Below are 20,330 nucleotides of genomic sequence, written 5' to 3'. Positions count from 1 at the left end.
TACTTAGACAGTAAAGTGGCCTCCACGCGCTTTCCCACGGCCACACCCCTCGCCGCGGTGGACTTCCCAGAGCGGACCTTCAACACACACCAGGCCCAGGCCCTGGACCCGGCGGAGGGCGCGACGGCCGGGTCCCCGCGCTGAGCTCGGACTCCGGCGAGGGCCGGGGACAGGCACCTCGGGCCCACCACCAGTCCACCCCGCGGCGCGCGCCCACGCGGCCGAGCCCCCGCAGGGGCGGTGCGGGCGCGGGCGGCCCCGGCGCGGCGCGGCGGCAGGTGGGCGCGCTCTCGCGGGCGGGGGTCCGGCCGGGCCGCGCGCCTCCCCCGGAACTCGGCCGTGCCATTCCCATGATGCCCAGCCACCGGGCACGGCTTCCGGAGCGCGGCCGCCGCCGCCGCCGCCGCGGGTAGGTGGCGGGGAGGGGGCGGCTGGGGGGGTCGCCCCGCCCCCCGCGCCGGCCCCGCCCCTCCCGCGCTTCCCACGGCGCGCCCGGGCGAGGGGCGGCGGCGCGCGGGGCGGCGCGGGCCGCCGGACGCCCCGCGGCCCCTCCCGGCGCCGGGCCGAGGGCGGAGCGCGCCTCCCGGCCGGCCGCCTTCCCGGGGCGCGAGGCGCGGCGGGCGGCCGGCGAGGTGAGGCGAGGCGAGCGCGGGGTCGGGCGGGGCGGCGCCGTGCAGGCCGCGGCGGGCGGCGGGGCTCGGGGGCGTGGGTGCCGCGGCGGGCGGGCTCGGGGGCCGGGCCTGCCCGGGCGAGGGTCGCGGCCCCCGGAGGCAGCGCCCGCGCTCGCCTGCCCCTGCGCGCGCCCCGCGTCCCTCGAGAGCCGGCGGGCGCTGGCCGGGCCCAGGTGAGTCAGGCGCAGGTGAGGCCCGCGGCGCTCCGGGACCGAGACGGAGAGGGCCTGTCCGGCCCTCAGGGCAGCGTTCACGCCCTGCGCCAGGCGGGGCTTCCGGGAGGGGGCCGAGCTCCCCGGCCGCAGGCTCCGAGCCTCAGAGCCCGGAACGCAGCCTTGCGGGGCGCAGACCTGCGGGGAGGCCTGACGCTCCCGGGGGAGGTTCCGCGCCTACCAGGCTGAGGACCAGGCTGCTGCTCCGCCTCCGGGGCAGCGAGACGAGCCCCTCCCCGCCCCGAGCTATGAGTAGTGGGCGCACAGGGCTAAAGGCGCAGGGCAGGAGCAGCTAGGGGCTCCCTTGCCTGCGGACCCTTTGCACTGGGATCACTGCAGTTTTGCTGGGGGCGGGGCGGCGGTTAAATCTCGGCTTCTGGCCGGCTAGAACAGAATCCGAGCCCCGCCCCTTTCAGGTTGGTGGAGAGGACCCTCCTGCCGCGGCCCCCTTCTTACTTGCTCCTCCTCCCTGGCATGCAGACTCTGGCTTCCCCGAGCCCCGGGCAAAGCCCCACCAGGTAGGTAAGAACACAAGCTGAACCCGGTTTTGTTGAAGAACTGGATGGGGGCATTTCTGGAGAGTAGAGGACAGAGTTAGATGGCCAGGGCTTGAGTGTGGCTTTGTTCTCTCCAGGGCGTGGGTGTCTCGACCAAGAGGATGTCCAGATGCCCTCCACTGGCTCTTAAATCTTAAATCTGACACCAGGTAGCTTTGGCCTGCAGGTGCTGGTGTCCCTACATGTTACCAGAAGCTGGGTCCTGGTCCCTGATGCCAGTCCAATAATGAGGACACAGTTTGGAGAAAAGGGAAAAAGGTTTATTGCTTTGCTAGCAAAGGAGAAACGTGGGGGACTCCTGCCCCAGAGGCTGTGATTCTGTGATCATCAGGAACAGGGGGCTTTTAAAGAGGTGACTCAGAGGCTACATTCCAAGAGTTCTCTGTCTGGAGTTGTAATTCACTTGTTAATTTGGGAGATAGTTCTTTCTGAGATCTTCTGATACCATCCCCAAAGTCTGGATTACTTCATTCCTGTGGTGGATGTGTACTCAGGGACAGATAACTCTGCCTAGGATGGGGAAAAACAGTAATCCTGTTTCTCCTGAAATTAGGAAGGAGCAGGGAGAGAGGAAGAGAAAGAAACATGTCCATTTTAAAAATAACTTGCTGTGGCAGAGCAACAAGGGTTATATTCCAAGCCTAAAGTGGACCACTGTTACATACAGTCACCTAGAGACTAGTTTCCAGGGCCTTTGGGTGCATGGCGCAATTGGACCAAGCCATTTTTCACCTTGCCTTGGCAGGAATTCTTGAGAGTTACTCCTCTCCTGGATGGTTATTTTAAACCCAGGCTGTCTCTGGAGCCTCTCTTGGCTTTTTAACCTCCTTCTAGGACTAGGTAGTTGGAAAACTTTTCCTTGGGCGTCCAGGATATGTCTGCACCACTTATATGCTCTAAACTGGTTGCTAGAGATGGGCCTTACCCCTGGTGTGGAAGTCACTGCGACTAGGCTCCCACCTTCCCTGGGCCCCTTTGTTAAGGTAGTATTGCTGTTCAAGGTGTTGATGTTCTTGGTTTAGACTCTTCATAGCCCAGGTTTCATTTCTATGGTTTTGCCCTGGCAGTTTGAATAATATCCACAGCAGGGTGGGCACCCTAGCCAGTGAAAGAGCCCAGCCCTGCCCTTTGTCCCCTGCCACTCCTGGCGCCTGTGGGGACCTCTCCAGAAGGCAGCATTTCAGGGGAAGTAGTGCTATAGTGGATACCAGAACTGGAGAGCTGTCAGCTAGCTCATGTACCCTCCAGTGGCTCAGCATCAGACCCGGGAGTGTTGTAAATTAGCTGTGATTAATGCATTTAGTCTCTTGGTAAGTTCTTCCAGAATTTAATTCTGAGCCCTTAAGTTAATGATAAGTCTTTCCAGAAAAATATTTATGAACTGTAGCTGCAGTCTCTGAATCAGCTGTCTCCGATTCTCTTTAATTCTGCTGGTGGAACGTGTGTAAGCAGCTGGCAGAAGCACCTCTCTGTGCACCGAGTGATGAAGACAGCCTGGAAGCCTTTGAACAGGAGCCTGGACTCAAAGAGAATCTCAAGTAATTGCAATAAATTCTTATATTTGAGTTTCACTTTTTGAGCACAGATTGGTAATAGCAAGTGAGTTGATTCTGAATTTGTCATACCCTCTAGCTAATTGCGGTTCCCCGTTTGTGCCCGTCTTTGGTAAGGTGGCTGGCCCTACCTCTCTTGAGAAAGGCGTGTGGCATGTAAACGACCAGATCACATGCTTGTCAGTTAATGTTCCCAGTTAAACAGAGAAAGCTGGGGAAGCAAAGGGAAGGTGCAGGCAGGCCCAGCAGCTCCTGAGGCCTGGGGATGCTGACAGCTGCTGGCACCCTTCCAGCTTGGGGAGGGGTCAGAATTATCAGCCCTACCGTCATTGGCCCCCCAGTTTATGTCACGCTCTGCGGTGGCAGTCCCTGGACCTTTTGTGCAGAGGACAACTGGTAGCCAGTCTTTAGAGTGTTCCCAGGACCATCCCAGCCGAGACCCCTAGACCGGGGAATGACCACAGGGCTGGAAAGGGCACGAACGTGTTTGTGGCAGCCAGCGTGCTCGGTAGCTGGAACCGTGGTTTCAGGCCTCGAGACCGTCTGGCAGATACGTCGGCACCGTCTCACAGAGTCTTGGCAGAAGTGACTGAAGATGCTTGGGGAAGGAAGGGTCTGGGAGCCGCTCACGTCCGCACCTTTGTTGCAGGAGCGTGGTGGTTCTGCCGAGAATGCTCTTCCCAGGAAATCGTCCTCCCCGGGATCCGTCACTGTCATTCGTTTTAATGCACAGGGACTTGGTCACACTGGCACCTCCTGACCGTCTTCTGAGGTAAGTAAGGCCTCTGTCCCCCTCTTGCAGACCAGGTGAAGGCCCCAAGGGGGAGGAAGTATGAGCCCAGCCCAGTGCCAGGGATCTGGAGGCCCCTTCTTAGGGGTCTTGGCAGCAGGCCTGGCCCAGGGGGTGGGAGTGCCTCCTTTTACAGTGGGGGAAACCAAGCCCCAGGCAGCGCGAGGCCGCAAGGCCCGGGGTAGCTGGTGCCTGGACATTGAGCCCTGTGCTTTTTTCCTCCCAGCATGTGAACCCAGCAGGAGAACACAGCATTGCCTCCCTGTGCCCCGCCTGCCTGCTAGGATGTTCCTCATGAATGCCCCTCCAGTGGTCGCTCTCCAGTCCAAATGGGAGGCCTTTGGCCCGCCGGGGAGCTTTAGGTTTCCCGGGTGCTTCTCCGAGTCGAAAGAGGCCGTTGCCAGAGCTTCAGTGAGTGCCAGGGTGCAGATGCTCATCAGCACGCTGCAGCATGGGGAGGCCACCTTGGGCACGCATGATGAGCGGGCCACACAGAGAAGCCAGAGGGCCGAGAGGTGCCGGGAGGCCAGGCTGGCTGCCAACCCTGCCCTGCGCAGCGAGCAGCCTGCCTTTGCTGCCTGTGGCCTTGCTGCCCATCACCACCCGCCAGGTGGGGAGAAAGCTGCCGACCTTGGCCCCCTGGAGCAGGATTCCGACAGTGACGATTCTGTGGACCGGGACATCGAGGAGGCCATCCAGGAGTACCTGAAGGCCAAGAGCGGTGCTGCACAGCCCACGTCCAGCGGGGCCCACCCCGGCGGGGCCGCAGGCGGCATCAGATGCAAACCAGAGCTGCACAGCGGCACCCCACCCGCCCTGTGTCCCCCAGAACTCACCCTGGGGTCAGGCAGAGTTCCTGGCAGCCCTGGGGAAGCAGGCGGGGTCCGGGGCTCAGCCTCCCCAGGGAGCGTGAGCAGCGAGGACTCCTTTGAGCAGAGCATCCAGGCAGAGATAGAACAGTTTCTGAGCGAGAAAAGACAACATGAAAACCAAAAATGCGACGGGTCTGTGGATAAGAAAACAGACCCAAACGAAAATTCAGCCCGATCAGCGCTGAGATTCGACCAGGAGCCACCTGTCAGGGCGCCGCCCCGCCACAGTCTGATGGGCGCCTGTAAGGAATTTGTCTTCCGCAGACCCCCCAGGTCAGCAAGGGCGAGCACGGCACCCGGCAACCTCAGGCCTAAAGTGGCCACCGAGCCCGAGCACCTGGGCAGCTCCAGGCTGGCCGCCCCCAAGCCCCAGGCAGCACAGAGCCGAGGTGGGGGCAAGAGGAGCTGCGGAGCTGGGAGGAAGGGCAGGCGCGGCAGGAGCTCGGCCCTCCAGCAAGAGGCGTCCGACTCCAGCAGCGATGACGGCATCGAGGAGGCCATCCAGCTGTACCAGCTGGAGAAGACCAGGAAGGAGGCCAGCGGGGACCCACCACCAAGGGCCCAGCTCGGTGAGGAGAAGGGCCCAGACCTTCCCCCCAGCAGCACAGGCGGCTCCCTGAAAAGTGCCTTTCCCGAAACCCCCAGGAGAGCACCAAGCAGGAGGAAGCCCGTGGCCCCCAGGGCCACAGACCCCAGCCCAGGGGGCCTGGACTCTGACCACCTCTCCAAGCCACCGAAGGATGCCAGAGCTGCCGTGCCCCCTGCAAGCACCACCACCAGGAGTGAGCCTGTGGAACGGGCCTCGTGCCGGGCAGACACGTCGGCTGAGCTGATGTGCGCTGAAGCGATCCTGGACATTTCCAAGACCATCCTGCCAGCACCCGTGGAGGGCAGCGACGGGCCCGCGTCTGTGAGCCCACTCTTCTGTTCCCCAAATGTGCCTTCACGCTCTGAAGGGGACAGCAGCTCCGTGGACAGTGACGACAGCATAGAGCAGGAGATCCGGACGTTTTTAGCCCTGAAGGCACAGTCGGGGAGCCTGCTGGCCAGAGCTGAAAGCTGCCCGCAGCCCACCCCAGGCCCACTCTCCCCACTGGGCTCTAGCAGCCAGACCGGTGTCCCCAAAGCCCCTCTCTCTAAAACCGCAGACCTGCCTCTGGGCTGCAGAAGGAAACGGAGAGGGGGCGGGAATGCTGCGAGGTCGTCCACACCCAAGAAAATGAGGGAGGCGAAAGAAGGTACCCAGGATGGCGACGGCAGCCAGGGGCAAGCTCAGCCTGGCCGCAGCGGGCAGGACCCTCCCGGCCAGGGAAAAGCCGGTGAGACCCCGGGAAGGGAGTGCCAGGCCAGGGGCGGTTCTGTGTCGCAAGGCCTTGGGGGACAAGGGAAGGCAGAAGAAGGAAGGAGTGTGGGCGAGGGAGAGAGCTCTGGGGACAAGAGCAGCTCACTGGACAGTGATGAGGACCTCGACACGGCCATCAAGGACCTGCTGAGATCCAAGCGGAAGCTCAAGAAGCGGTGCAGGGATCCCTGGACAGCCTGCAGGAAGAAGGTCAGGTTCAGCACCCCTGAGACACAGCTGGTGCACAAACTGGGAGCCTGGAAGGACAGAGGCCCCCGGGTGCTGAGGAGCTGCCTGTCCACGTCCAGAAGGGACAGCAGGGCGTGCCTGGGGAGACGACCGTCGGGTACCTTCAGTAGTACCACGGAGGGGAGAAAGCTGGGGGGCGAGGATGCAGCCCCAGCTTTGCAGTCGAGGAGGAGAGCCCCCGAAGGGGCTCCGTTCTCCCAGGAAACAGGTGCCCGTGATCATGCGTGCTCTGCCCCCTGCTCCCTGTCTGAGGACAGTTCAGTGGACAGTGATGACAGCATTGAACTGGAGATCAGGAAGTTTTTGGCAGAAAAGGCCAAGGAGTCCGTGAGCAGTTCAGCAGTTCAAGGAGGGGGCCCAGCCCAGCCAGAGGAGCTGTGCAGGAAGGAGCCGGGCCCCGCCCAGCAGCCCGGCGTGTGCACACGGAGCCAGAGGGCCAGGGGCGGCCCTCCGCCGGCTGAAGGACTAAGGGGCACAGAGAGGGCCGGGGGGCAGTGTGCAGCCAGCCTCTTCATCCCGGGCGGGAAGGGCACACCCCGCATGGAGCACACTTCCCGCCTCCCTGCTGCTGCGGGCAGGTGTGAGCCTGTGGTGCCCAGGGGTGCCAGTGGGAACTCCTCTGCCAGGGGGTGTCCGGTGAGTAGGAGGAATGTCTACGTCCACAAAGACCAGAGCCCGCCTGGCGCTGAGCCCGCTGCCACCGAGAGTACTTTTGGTCAGCTGCCCAGCTGTGCCAAAGCAGGAGCTGAGACCGGAAGCTCAGTGGGGACCTTTCACGTTAACTATGGGAGCCGGAGCTTGCTGACCCCCAGCTCAGGACCCCAGGCTGAACTTGCCCTCCCCTGGAGTGACCTTGCCCACCAGAGCAGGCTGCCCAGCCCATGGGCACTGACTTCAGAAGGTCGAAGTTCAGCATGGACAGGGGGCCTCGGGGGTGAGAAAGAGAAGGGGACGCAGGGGCAGGCCAGGGTCCCGCACAGCCTCACCTCGGACCCCAGGAAGAACCTGCCCTTTGCAGGCTTCTCTCCCCTGCTCTCCACCCAGCTGTTCCACTTTGGAAAGAGTGTCTCCTGGGGAGGCCAGCAGGCCGGCCTGTTCAGTCCCCAGCTGGGCCTGCCTCTGCAGGGCCCGTCCTTCTCGGCCTTCAGAGAGACCCAGGTCGGTCCCAGCCCTGTGTTTGGAAGCCCGCACTTGCTCATGAAGAAGGATGGTGGGCACTGGCCAAGCAGGAAGGCCCAGGCAGGGCTCGGATTGCAGGACAAGAGGAACTCAGGCTCAGAGGAAGACGTCCTGGACCTGAGGTATCGCCGCAGGGTGGTGGACGGGGACGACCAGGACCAGGAGATGCTGGGCAGCGACGCCAGTGAATGCAGCGACAGCTCTGTGGAAGACGGTGGCCCCGTGGTGAAGGGCAGAGTCCTCAAGCTGTGACATGCAGCCCGGCCTCGCCCCGTGGAGAGCCCGTGCCTGTGTGCGTGCACACCCGTGTGCACAGGTGACGCTTGGCTAAGGAGAGCGGAAACCAGAGTCCCCTGTACATAGCCCTGTACATATGTACACTAACAATGAAGCGATGCTTTTATTTAACAGATGTGTCCTGGTAAATATGATTTTTTTAGCTTTTTGTAAATTATTTAAAGTGCTGTAAAAAATATTTTTGGAAAACATCATCTTTTGATTTTGAAGGGCGTTCCTAACTGCAGCTTTCTGTGGTCCGCACGGGAGCCGTAGGTGAGCATGCATTTTGTATCTTACCGTCACAGCGAGGGGCTTCCTGGCCAGGACACTGGCCAGTTGCTGGTTCAGATGTTCAAGTCTGGGGAGGCAGTGGCCCGCCTCCCTCCCTGGGAAGCACTAACTCCCACAGTCTGTCAGAAGTGCTTTTAATAAGGGGCACGCCGGTCCCGATTGGCAGAGCAATTCTTCTGAAAACTGCAGTCACAGCCCTGGATTAGTAAAACGTTTCAAAGCACAGTGGCCAGCACCGGAACTGAGCGGCCAGTCCCCGCCTCGTGAGACCCCGTGAGGTGGCGGTGCACTCTGCAGCGTGGCCCTTCAGTATCCAGTCTCCTGCAGTCACTAGGGGATTCCAGCACCTGAGTAAACCTCTTTGTAGCAGAGCTTCTATTGTCCTCTTTTGGTCATGGTTCTGAGAGATCACACCACATATGCGTTTTGACTGTCCTCCTCTTGATTGTGCACATGAGGGAATAAGCACAGCAGTGACGTAGTTTGGTCCCCAAACACCCTGGCCAGAGCTCAGTGCTGGGACGAGCCTTGCGTACCTCCATACCTGCCATCTAGGAGCCGAAGCCCAGTCGGGTCTGACGGATGGCAGAGCCAGTGCTGTCGATGGCCTCCTGCCCTGCCTCCCCGGGCTGTGGCTGTGGCCGCTGGTCCTCTGGGTCAAGGCCAAGTGATGCTGCCTCGGGTTCCTCAACTTATGCCCTGTGGCACCAAGGTACCTGTGGCCACTGTGGGGATGGGCCGTGCTGGCACTGTGATCGCCTTCCAGTCACCCCAAGTCCTGCAACTCGGGTTCAGCTGCGAGGCAGTCTGCCATGTAGCCAGATGCTGATGTCGCTTCTAACGTGGATGCGAGTCTTCTACACCTCATGCCCCCACGGGTCTCCATAGGAACCGGCTTCCCTGCCCAAGTGCAGATCCCGCCCCCAGGGAGCGTCTGGCGGGCAAAGCTGCGGTCCTGAGTATCCCCATGTGTGTGTGATGGCTTCCTTGTGGTGTCTTTGTTCACTTAAGTGCTTATGAGAAAAACAGCTCCGTGTAGTCCCTGTTCTGACTTTTATTTAATTTTTTAAAGAGTGCTTTTAATTCTTGGAAACAAAAATCATCTTGTTTTGTACATAAGAACTTTTTTTTATGAATAAATCAAGCATCACCAACAAATCAGCCTCTGTGGTTGTGTGGTTTGTCCTCCACGGAGTCTGAGCAGAGTCTGGCTCCGCAACCCCAGGGCTGCAGCACTGCAGCACTGCATTCAGAGCCCCACTCCCCTCTGCCCCATGGCCTGCCTGGGGGCGGCCACTCTCCAAGCTCTCCCTGACCAGGACCCAGCTCCCGGTACAGCGCAGCCTGGAGCTGCTGCCACCCTGGGGGGACAGTACCCCTAAGGCCCTGCCATCAGTTCTGGTCGGCATGTTCCACATGCACACGGGGTATACACAGGTACGTGTGTTCAGGTACGTGCGTGTCCATGAGATACAGGTTGCATTTCCTCTGTTGACAGGCCAAGCACATGGGCACAGCCCCAGCAGGCCGTGCATGTGCTGGGAAACACGCTTCAGAACCAGGTCCTCGGGGATCACTTCTGGGTTCAGGTTTGGAGTTGCCGTGTTTCTCTTTCTGGGCCTCCTACTCAGCTGCTCCCTGATGCCTCTGGGGTCAGGCTTTGTGGCCACTGGAGAGGGTGGCTTGTCTAAATGCTGATAGATGGCCCTCCTGATGAGGGTGCAGTAGGTGAGCTGTGCGGGCTGCCTCTGGCTCTTCACGTGGGCTCCAGGGGGCATCCCCCAGCCTTGTTCTTGAGATGGAGGAAATTGCCTTCTAACGTCCTCTCCACTTTCAGCAGTCACTGAGACCTTTCAGAATCAGGTGGCTTGTTTTCACCCACTGGACATAAACCTCTAGAACTGTGAGCCAAATAAACCTCTATTCTTTATAAGTCTTCCAGTGCTGGGCATTTTGTTAAAGCAACAGAAAACAGGCTGAGATAACATGTTAGACTTGAATTATATGGGGTTTTAGTCTTTCAGACACTAGGATCATGTACGGAGCCTAACTTTGCATTCGCCCAGCAGCTGTTAAAGAAGTCACACTTACTGGGCACAGCCAGTGAGGCATTTCCGTGCCCAGCTGAGATGCCAGAGGCGAATCCGTGAGACTGGCAGGTGAGCTCAGCACCTGCTGCCACCCATCACTTGCAGACCGGTAATCCCCGCCCAGGCCCCTACGTTCCCCTTGGCCTGTGATCGGGTTCGGTCGAGTGCAGTGGTTCCCCAGGTGCCTGCTTTCCTGGGACGGCTGTGCTCTGGCAGCAGGCGGGTACTACCAAGGGCATCACCTCACCTGGACTTGCCAGCCTGCTCCTCTGAATCGCCAAGGAGCAGGGTGTCACCTCACCTTCCATCGCTGCCGGCAAGTTTAGAAACCTGGCCCATGAGGCCAGGCATTTTCTGCCTTTTTACCTAAATGGTGGCCAAACTCAGAAGGGTTATTGGCACTTAGGCATTTTTTAGGACTATAAAACCTATTTTCAGTTTGATACTTAAGTGTGGGATTTCCAGCTCAGACCCTGGCTTCAGGCACTGCTTTCTATCTTTTCTATTAGCCACATTGATTTCCTCTGGAAACCATTTTCATTCCAAATTGGACATTCAGAATGCTGCCAAATGTTCCCTTTTGTGTATTGATAATGATAAGTTCACACTGAAAAAATAACCAGCCATAAAGTTTAATTTCTTCCCTAACTTATAAAGGAGTAGGGTCCCTGTGGGCAAAAATTTCTGTAAAAAGCTATTATTGATGGCATGTAACAATTTCTTCCTTTTAGATTCAGTGTTTTCCAAAACATTGAACACATGAGCACAACTCACTATCGTGAAGGAGGTAAAACTATGTCTGAAAGATCTGTCAGAGAAAAAAAAAAAAGTCTTTTTGTCGCGGACCTTGCAGCTCATGGCAGACTGCTAGGGGAGTACAGAGGGGTAAAAGTGTAGCTATTTCCTCCACCTAGGGAAAACTGGTCACTCCCCACTGCCTTTACTTTTCATTGAGATTCTGAAATTAATATAGACAACCCCATTGTCCACAGAGACTGAAGGTGGCCCAGCCTGGTCCACTGCTGCCCCCTGCCTTCCCCGATTCATGGCTATAGGATATAAAATAGAAAAACACACCACAGCCTATGCACATGTTTTTATTCCAGAAAGGAAAATATTTTCAGGGAAAGCAGTGAAATCTGCATCTCACAGCCAGGCAAACTGTCAGGGATCAGGACCATGATGCTCCAGAAGGCGGCAGCTGGATCAGAAGACTCAGGCAGGGGCATTCGGCCCCCTCAGTCACAGATGGACGGCTTACTGACATTGTAACTGGGGTGGAAGTTGAGCCGGTCACAGTGGGTGACGTAGTTGTCAGGGCCTGTCACCAGGCTCTTCTCCATGCAGACATTGAAAGAACTGTCCTGGAACACTCCACAAGCTAAGATCTGTCTGGAAAATTTAGTCGAACATGGATAAAATACCTTCTGGAAGAGAGAAGAGAACATGAGGATCAATGCTGCCCAGTCCTCCTCTAGAACAGGCAGGCAGGCAATTCTGGAAGAAGAAGAATCTAAGAAACTGCCATCTCCACTCCTCAGAAGCAAAGAGACCAGGGTGGGCCCTGAGCACCCCGATTTATGCCTGATGTCTAGAGGCAAGTGTTAACTGTGATTTCTTTCACTACCACAGAAGGAAGATGATGATATGCGGACCTCTGCGGGAGGTATTTCCACACCTGTGTGGATAAAGTGAGCATTAAAAGGCCTGGAGTGACCCTCAGGTCAGCTTTTCCCAACTGCTGTGCTGCACAAGTTACAGGACCTCTCTAAATCTCAGTGTTCTGTGGAATAAAATAATACCTGTGTCAGTAGGTGGACTGGTTAGTTTTGTGATGTACTAACAAAACACCTGAGACAACTTGTAAAGAGAAAAGGTTTACTTCTCACATTTCTGGAATTCCAGTCCAAGATGAGGCAGACACACTGCTTTGGGCCTCTGATAGAGGTGCCAGATATTAATGGTGGGGAGCAGGGTGGAACAAACAGTTCACATCAGGAGCCAGGAAGCAGCAGAGAGGATCAGCCTGTGCCTTTCAAAGGCACAGCTCCTGTGACCTCAAGATCTCCTGCAGGGCCCACCTCCTCAAGGTAATGCTGTTTCCAACAGTGCATCCTGGGGACCAACACTTCAACACATGGATTCTGCAAACTGCAGATTCTCACAAACTGCAGCAGTGGTTTCAGTCTTAACTGAATTAAAACCATCTGTAGAGCTTTAAATAGTCCGACGCCCGCACCCCACCAGTCCAGGGCCCTGGGGGTGGGGGTGGGGGCCGCCTCACCAAGGCAAAGGAGCACTGAGCACCGTGAGGCCACTGTTAGCACAAACGACACACGTGATGAAGGCAGGAAGCAAACCTCGGATCAGCACGCTTTTCTTTATTCAGTAGTCAGCAAGGGAGTCAATTGGTGGAAACCTGGTGTGGCTCATTTTCAGGGCACAAAATAGCAGCGGGCTGAAGCAAGGGTCTGGGTTATATAGGCCTTGTTTAGGGTGGGACAGAAGGGTAACTCCTGGAGTTCATGGTATTGGGGTCAGCTGACCCATTAGGGTGGGGGTCGGGTGCCAGTCAGGTGCAGTTCCTTTTGCATTCCTTCCCTCTGGCTGAGGCCTCGGATTTTAAATGACAAAAGCTTTAATTTTACCCCAGACAAAGGCAAGGCACAGGAAGAGCTGCAGAGAGGGAAAATGTCCTTGGACTTATTCCCCATGTCCTTAAGCCATCACACGAGCAGGTGCCCAAGCAGGGGCCCAGAGGCAGGAATGGCCCCAGCAGGGCAGCACCATTAGGTGGCCCTGAGACTCCTCTACTAGGTGTTATACCCTAGGTAGGTGACCCCTCCTTAACTGTCCTTGTGTCAAAAATCACTTAATGTTTTGACTCCTTGGCAGGCAGAAGGGCAAGAAGCTTCCATATTTTTTTTTTTTTAAAGACTTTAAAAGAGAAGACTTAGATATACAGAAAAATTGAGCTGAAGTGCAGGGAGTTGCCAAACTCCCTCCCCCAGGGCAAACAGTTCCCCCTCCTTATGGGTTGGACATGAGGTGTCCTCCAAAAAGCTCAGGTTAGGCAATGCTGGAATGTTCAGAGGTGAAGGATGGAATTATAACCGCTGTAACCCAACCTCCCTGGACTCAGAATTTGGATGGATGCCGGGTAGAAACTACAGGCAAGTGGGGTGGGTGACAGGAAGTAGGTCCCTGGGTGTGCCCTCAGGAACTGTATTCTCTCCCTGGCTCCTCTCTGCCTCCTGGCTGCCATGAGTGACCAACTTTCCTCTGGCGCACCCTCTGCCACGATTTTCCATCTCACCTCTGGCCCAGAGCTATGGAGTCGGCCAACCATGGACTGAGCCTCTGAAACCAGGAGCTAAAATAAACTTTTGCTTCTCTAAGTTGTTCTGGTAGAATGTGTTGGTCACAGCAAAGCACAGCTAACTAGCACACCCTGTGGACATCTTGCCTCCCGCTGTGCTGCCTCTGTTACAAAGGAGCCAATATTGATACTTTGTTCCAAACCAATGTCCACAGTGCACCTCAGGGCTGCCTCTCCATGTTCCTTCTGTGGGTTCTGACAAATGTATCCACATTAGCCTCACACAGAATGAATTCCTTCTCTGCAGTTGAGAAAGATGAAAAGCATTTTCATTTCTGCTCCCACAATAAGGTAAACATCAGCTGCTCACCGAGTCCAGCATCCACGTTTGGTCAAGAAGGTGAAAACCAACTCCAGACAGAGCACGTGGATAAGAAACAGGAAAACCTCCCTCAAAACTTGTCTCTCTGATCCCAGGGGGCTTCATAACCCATGGCCTGGTGACCCAGTGGATTCAGAACTCCCACAATTTACAAGAAGAGCATTTTCCCCCCAGTGGCATTTTTAAAAAGCTGAAACATCTGGACCCATCTGAGTATGTCTCTTGTTCATCGAAATGCCTGAGCCCCAGGGCAAAGTCAGAGTCCTTGATTCTGGGAGAGTGACTCCATAGTGTCCCAGAAAAGTTTTTGGCAAATGATGTTCTCACAAGAGCTCTATTATTCATGTACCACAACCAAAGACGCAACTATCAGGTCCTCTAACATGATGGGTATGGGGGCCCCCATGACATTCTCACCCCAAAATGGGTGGCCCATGACTGGGGATGCAGGGGTGGTACACAGGCCTGTCTGACTGCCCTGGGGTGTGAATTCAGCCCACAGAGGCACAGATCCTGTACCTGCCCATGTGCCCAGCTCCTGCAACCTCAGCTCTTGGCCAGTGCTGCCTCTTGGTCATGAGTGAGGGTTTCACACAAAATTTAAAACCAGAGAGCGAGGGGTTCTTCAGTGACCTGCCTGGGATGGCTGTGTGACCTGTGAAGGCTGCAGGCATGGCTGCATTACAGGGACAAAGGCGACAGAGAAGCAAGCCCACGGAGAAGCAAGCCCATGTGCACGCTTCCCATTCTTGAAAATATTTTCCTTTTGAATGCATTCACTCACCTCTTTCTACTCTGCCCTCTTCCAACACAGTTTAAGGTGCTTCTGCCCTTTGAAATGTTGAAACTTGGGGTTCCCCCACCTCCAACTCTCCCACAAATAAAATGCTGCCTTTTCAAGGGTTTGTCCTCTTATAGACACATCCCCCAAAGGCACTCACTTCCCACCTACCGGCATCTCGTGCACAGTGGGTGCTCTGCTCCCGTAAGCCTGGTTACTGGTCCTGTACAGGGAGACCACCTCCTTGGTCCTGCAGAGAAGATACGGTCGCCCTTGATCATTCTAAGTCTGCCCAAGCCACAGCACTACAGGATTTGCCTGATGGAGCTTTGTTGGCAATGCCCCCAAGGATAGCAATGTGCCCAGCCCAGTGACACAGCATAAAAAGGGACCCCCATCACACACAGGGCTGAAGCCCTGGTAGGCCTGCCTCTCTGTCCTCCACTGGCCACGGTCCCTGCTCCACCCAGCTCCTCAAGAGTGCTCAGACTGCCGGTCCTCAACCCCGGCAGGCCTTGGCACCAGCTATTACTGGACGGGCAGGTTAGCTACCCTGCTGGGAGCTGCATTTCAGCTTCAGACGCTGCCTCCCAGGCCCTCCTCTGCCTCTGGTCCCACCCTGGGAAGCCCTTGCTCTACCAGGTGCGGATGAAGGAAATGTGCCGGGGAGTGCCACCCTACCTACTGTAGGCAGTTCCACTGAGCAGGCTGTGGGTTCCCACAGCTGTGCTCCACACTAGAGCCTGGGAGAGTTGTCTCTCTAGGTGGCAGTGGTCTCTACCAAGAATGTGGACACAGGAAAATGTGGGGGCAGAGGGTGCCTGCACCTCCCCTGCAGCAATTCAGTTTCCAGTTATGTCCTAGAGCCGCAGGGCCCTGGCCAAGTCCCCACCGCCCGCACTCACATCTTAACAGCTTCAGGATGGGAGGAGAGGAGACTCACACTGGTCACAAGACCATGAAGCTGGGACCAGAATGAGTTTTGTTACTTTGGCAGGGTCTCCCCAATCCCCATCGCCCTGACTTTGTGTGTGGGAAGCTGGGGGGAGCTCACTGCTAGTAATGAGAGCGAGGCTCAGGCTGACCTCAGGCTCCTTTTCACTTCCGTAGCCAGGAACTTGGGGGTCTTAATTGGGGGGATTCTCTTATCCAGGACTACCTGAGCCCAGAGCCAGCTGGTGCGACCTGTCCTGTGTGCCTGTGCTGTGGACCCAGACCACCCCTGCTCCCTTACCTGTAGCCGCGAAACCACCCCGGGTTATTGAACCTGACCGGCAGGTGCTCGCTCACGCTGTAGTAGTCGCTGGTCTTCTCCAGAGGGGTCGCGGCCTCCGGCTCCACGGCCTCGGGCTCCACGGCCCCTGCGCAGTCTTGGGGGTTTTCTTCCGACATTTGGCCTCTAGCAGAAAACCGGCTTTGGGCAGGAGAAAACAAAGCGGCGGACGCAGCGTCCTGTTGCTAGGCGACCGCGGTCACCTGATCCGGGACAGTCAGGTTCTTAAAAGCGCCGCGGGAAGAGCCAAGGCCCCTCGGCAGGCAAGTCTAGAACCTTCCCCTGGCGAATGACAAAGGACCAGACAGATCCAGGACGGTGAGAAATTCTATTCGGACTGTCCTGCGGAGAAGCCCCAAACCTTCTGCACCCTGCGGGGGCTGCGGGTGTCTTTCTGAGACTCTCCGGTAGACCCGGATTGTGCCAAAATGCAGCCGGAAGCCGACTGGAGAGAATGAAATCACCGGCCCTGGGACTTGACCTGCAAACTGACGGGGTTTCAGTGCTAAACGCCCACATGGCAAGCAACAATTTGGTGCTTACTGTACACACCAGGGGTGCTCCTTGACCCGTCTAATGCCGCGCCCGATACCTAAACTTAGACCCAAGACTTTGCTAAGTTCACAGACTCACACACTGTTTAAACATTAAACCCGATCTTTTAGAACAAGAGGTTTCTCTGGACTTGGAGCTGAGGTCGAGGGTCCCCACCGCCCAAGGGGTTCCACGCACTTTCACTTTTTTTTTTTTGAGCGGGGAGTACTGGGGATGAACCCCGGGCTCGTGCATGCTAGGCAAGTGCTCTTGCACTGAGCTGCACCCCAGTCCTCTGCCCTGCACTTTTGCAGGGAGGGGTCGAGCGGCGCGGTCAGGGGCCGGTTCCCGCAGTCTGGTGCGGAGGCGGGAGGGCGCGCGAACCCCCACGCCGGCCCCCGCCGGGCGCGAGCCCGCGCAGACTCCTCCGGGACTGGAGGCGGGCGGGTCCTCCGGGCCTGCAGGTGGCGCTGCTGCCCCGCGGCGAGGGAGGGGTGCCGCGCGTCCGTCCGCCCGCCCGTCCGTCCACGAGCCTGCCGCCATGGCGCCCGCGCTGCCCCGGCTGCTCCTCGCGGGTGAGCGGCCACGCCCGGCAGGGACGGGGCTTCGGGGCGCGGGAGGGCGCGGCGGGCGCGGCACCAGTAGGCTCTCTCTCCGCAGGTGCGCGGCCCGGCAGGCGCTGGCCCGGATGGCTGCAGACGCACGGCTCCGGCAGGACGCTCGCGGGCGCTCCGGCCCCTGCGGCCAGCGAGCCCGAGGACAGCGGTAACGGGCCCCGGCGGGCGGGGAGGCGCGGCGCCGCGCGGTCAGCCCCGGCCCGCGCTGGGTCCCGCCGCTCCTGCAGCCACGCGCAGGCCAGTGCCTTCCCCGATGGGGAGAGCCGCCGTCCAGGGCCTGTGCCAGCGCCTGCGCTGAGCACTGAGGCGCGGAGCCCGGGGCTGCTCACGTGGCCCCAGGGACCCCTGAGCCCCAGGCCGTCCACCTTGCCGGGCTCTCGGAGGGGAATTTCTGGCGAGGCATCTGAGTCCTTCTGCCAGGCCTGGTGGCTGGGAGGGCCATAGAGACCCCAGCAGCCATTTGAGCCCTCTCCCTTAATGCTGTGCTTTCCAAGGACACCACGGGATTGTATGGTAGTGACCCGGTTTATCCACCAGCAGAGTCACCATCAGAACCTGGGTCCAGCCTTGTTTCCTGTGGAGGCCAGTGTGGCTTCCTGGGGTCTTTCCTGGGGCTTCCTGTATCTTGGGTTGTTGGGCTTCTCCCCTCTCTAGCCCTGTGGCCTCCACTCAAGGAGATTTGATTGCTGGGTGGACCAGGGTGGGAGACCACAGCTTCCTCTTGCTACTCTAGAGGCCCATCGCAAGATTCTGGAGGAGCCCCTCAGACACTCCGACTTCTTCAACGTCAAGGAGCTGTTTTCTGTGAAAAGCCTCTTTGATGCCCGTGTACACCTGGGACACAAAGCTGGCTGTCGGCACAGGTAGCTGCAGCCCCTGGCCAGGATGCCCCAGGGGTGATTTCCAGGAGGGCCCAGGGCCTTCCGGACCTGGGCTGGTACTGGTGGGATCCCCAAGTCCCACAAGGGCAATTAAACTCGCCTCTGTGTCTTGGCAGGAGCCCACAAACTTGGGTCAGGCCTGCTGGTTGGTGAAGGCTCAGAGGCAGGCAAGGGAGAGCAAGGGCCTCCAAGGCTGTGGAGATGAGCAGTAACTGGTCAGATGTTTGACGTTAGAACATTCAAACCCTCTCTTGGGTCAGTCCTACCTGGCTCCCCGTAGGAAGAGAGAGAGGGTGGAATAGTCACTCAGCAAGGCTCATGAGAGGCCTGCAGCCTCCTCAGCCCTGTGTCCCTACCTGTCACTCATTGGACAGAGGCCTGCACAGGAAGTAGATGCAATTTGTGCCTCCCAGCCCAGGTGCCCCGACAGGACCACAGGGTTGACCTGTGACCCTCGGTGCTGTCTCTGGCAGGTTTATGGAGCCCTATATCTTCGGGAGCCGCCTGGACCAGGACATCATCGACCTGGAACAGACAGCCTCGCATCTGCAGCTGGCCTTGAATTTCACTGCCCACGTAGCCTACCGCAAGGGCATCATCCTGTTTGTGAGCCGCAACCGGCAGTTCACACACCTAATCGAGAACACAGCCCGAGACTGCGGCGAGTATGCCCACGCCCGCTACTTCAAGGGTGGCCTGCTGACCAACGCCCCGCTCCTCTTCGGCCCCACAGTCCGCCTACCCGACCTCATCATCTTCCTACACACGCTCAACAACGTCTTCGAGCCCCACGTGGCTGTGAGGGACGCAGCCAAGATGAACATCCCCACGGTCGGCATCGTGGACACCAACTGCAACCCCTGCCTCATCACCTACCCCGTTCCTGCCAACGATGACTCCCCACCGTCTGTCCAGCTCTTCTGCAGGCTCTTCCGGACAGTCATTAACAGGGCCAAGGAGAAACGGCGACAGATGGAGGCCCTGCAACGATTGCAAAGTGCCAAGGGGGCTGAGGGCCATGGGGCAGCTGACCCTCCTCCCAGAGTGGATGCAAATCGTCCCCTGTGATGTGCCACGATCCTCGTCTCAGGTCACTCATGAGACGTGTTCTGAGCTGGAAGTCCCTTGTGGTCTCAGTCCTAGGCTCTTGTTAGTGACAGCACTCAGTAGCCCTGACCACCCCAGGGCTGAGCCTAAGGCTTGGCTGCATCTTTGTGGGGCAGACATACAGGGCAAGCTGCATGTCACCAGTGACATAGTTAGGACCTGAAGCGGGATGCCTTGACTGCTGGAAAACGGGATTCTCCCTGGTCCAGAGAAGTACTGGCTTCCACCTCGATGCTGGGTGTCAGGAGGGTTCGGACACCAGCTCAGTTCTCAACCCAGGTGGGCTGCTTTCCCCGCAGCCTGGCTTAAGGAGCCATTTTGTCCTGTGATGTGGCACGAACTCCTGGGGAGCTCTGGTTAGGTCGGGCTGAGCAAAGCAGCTGGCAGAACTCCAGCAAAAGTAAACTTACATTTGAGCAGAATGTGACTTGGAGCTCTCAGTTCATTGCACAGTGTCTGCTGGACCTAGGGTGTGGTGGGGGCCAGCTGTGTGTGTGGGGAGCGCTGCTAGGGTCTGCAAAGGTGCCAGCTGCCACTTAAAGGTGTGCTCTTCAGGGTTGGGGCTCATGAGGAGCCTACAGGCCAGGGAGGCAGCACAGTGGCCTTTGCCCCCATGGCTGGGTGTGGTGCAGCCTTGAGCTAAGACTGCAGGGCATTTGCAACTCTTGCCCTTATAAGCACAGCTGTGGCCTGGTAGTATGCTTCAGGCTTCCTCTCAGGGCCCCTCCTCGGCTTCTCAGGATTTTTGCACCTGAACACCCTGGGGAGCCCTCTGTCTTGAGGGCAGTAAGACAGTAGGTCCAGTGGGATCAATGGACAGGGTGGCCTTTAGGTGGCTCAAGGCCTGAGCAACAGTGGCAGCCAGACAGACCTGCAGGAGCAGCTCAGGGAGCATGGGGCTGCAAGCCGGGGCAGTACAGGGGATTTCTAGGGCGCTGCAGGCTCCAGATTTGAGAGTAGCTGGGGACTGAACTCACTGGAGCTCAGTAGCCAGCATGACTCACTCGAACCCCAGCCTGCAGGTAGCTGAGTGTCGGCAGGTCCCTTGGAGCTGTCCAGGCATCCCCTTGGTGTGCCGTGAGACCTCCCCGAACTGGGCCCCCTGTCCCCTGGACCTGGGGAAGGCTGACCAGGAACCAAGACCTGGAAGTAGCAAAGGCTCCCTCTGGGGAGGGAGGGAGGGCATTGGCAGGCTTCTGTGGCCCTCGCCCAGGTTGGACCCACACGGCTGGAGACCGTGGGCTCAGCTCTCTGGCCTGGCATTGTGGAGCCACATGGAGCAGGGCAGGCCAGGGCAGGGGAGACCAGCCAGAGGCTGCAAGGATGGGGGCTCCCCATGGCCCCCTCCCCA

The 20,330-nt window shown here is 58.1% G+C and overlaps 3 protein-coding genes across 7 annotated transcripts; 2 read left to right on the top strand and 1 right to left on the bottom strand.

Annotated features, from left to right (window-relative positions):
• Nucleotides 1–320: 320 nt before the first annotated feature.
• Nucleotides 321–9,153, top strand: PPP1R26 (protein phosphatase 1 regulatory subunit 26). 5 transcript variants are annotated; one of them, XM_079113453.1, is made up of 5 exons: nt 321–409; nt 1,300–1,401; nt 2,890–2,978; nt 3,643–3,765; nt 4,010–9,153. In XM_079113453.1, the coding sequence occupies exon 5, from the start codon at nt 4,069–4,071 to the stop codon at nt 7,675–7,677; it is 3,609 nt and encodes a 1,202-aa protein (XP_078969579.1). In that variant the 5' UTR covers nt 321–409; nt 1,300–1,401; nt 2,890–2,978; nt 3,643–3,765; nt 4,010–4,068; the 3' UTR covers nt 7,678–9,153. The 5 variants fall into 5 exon arrangements, with proteins under 5 accessions (XP_078969579.1, XP_078969577.1, XP_078969581.1 ...); XM_079113451.1 differs by lacking the exon at nt 321–409 and adding an exon at nt 480–632; XM_079113455.1 differs by lacking the exon at nt 321–409 and adding an exon at nt 480–632 and having other exon boundaries at nt 1,300–1,405.
• Nucleotides 9,154–11,168: 2,015 nt separating this feature from the next.
• Nucleotides 11,169–16,315, bottom strand: PIERCE1 (piercer of microtubule wall 1). The gene is made up of 3 exons (XM_079113459.1): nt 15,802–16,315; nt 14,739–14,817; nt 11,169–11,512 (listed from the first exon to the last, which is right to left on the bottom strand). Exons 1-3 carry the CDS (start codon nt 15,957–15,959, stop codon nt 11,324–11,326), a joined length of 426 nt encoding a protein of 141 aa, XP_078969585.1. The 5' UTR covers nt 15,960–16,315; the 3' UTR covers nt 11,169–11,323.
• A 510-nt stretch (nt 16,316–16,825) lies between these two features.
• On the top strand, nt 16,826–19,401 carry MRPS2 (mitochondrial ribosomal protein S2). Its single transcript, XM_079113360.1, has 4 exons — nt 16,826–16,949; nt 17,035–17,139; nt 17,725–17,854; nt 18,346–19,401. The coding sequence occupies exons 1-4, from the start codon at nt 16,916–16,918 to the stop codon at nt 18,938–18,940; spliced, it is 864 nt and encodes a 287-aa protein (XP_078969486.1). The 5' UTR covers nt 16,826–16,915; the 3' UTR covers nt 18,941–19,401.
• Nucleotides 19,402–20,330: the final 929 nt, after the last annotated feature.

Source organism: Sciurus vulgaris, assembly GCF_902686455.1.
Source record: "Sciurus vulgaris genome assembly, chromosome: 15".
Classification (NCBI taxonomy): domain Eukaryota; kingdom Metazoa; phylum Chordata; class Mammalia; order Rodentia; family Sciuridae; genus Sciurus; species Sciurus vulgaris.
This window is presented reverse-complemented; position numbering and strand designations above follow the sequence as displayed.

Excerpts from the sequence above, each read along its gene's own strand:
- PPP1R26 (XM_079113453.1), top strand. The coding sequence starts at position 4,069 with ATGTTCCTCATGAATGCCCCTCCAGTGGTCGCTCTCCAGTCCAAATGG.
- PIERCE1 (XM_079113459.1), bottom strand. The coding sequence starts at position 15,959 with ATGTCGGAAGAAAACCCCCAAGACTGCGCAGGGGCCGTGGAGCCCGAG. Across the intron at positions 14,818-15,801 it reads GGGTGGTTTCGCGGCTACAG|GACCAAGGAGGTGGTCTCCC; the intron begins GTAAGGGAGCAG and ends TCTTCTCTGCAG. Across the intron at positions 11,513-14,738 it reads CCACTGTGCACGAGATGCCG|AAGGTATTTTATCCATGTTC; the intron begins GTAGGTGGGAAG and ends TCTCTCTTCCAG.
- MRPS2 (XM_079113360.1), top strand. The coding sequence starts at position 16,916 with ATGGCGCCCGCGCTGCCCCGGCTGCTCCTCGCGG. Across the intron at positions 17,140-17,724 it reads CAGCGAGCCCGAGGACAGCG|AGGCCCATCGCAAGATTCTG; the intron begins GTAACGGGCCCC and ends TTGCTACTCTAG. Across the intron at positions 17,855-18,345 it reads AAAGCTGGCTGTCGGCACAG|GTTTATGGAGCCCTATATCT; the intron begins GTAGCTGCAGCC and ends TGTCTCTGGCAG.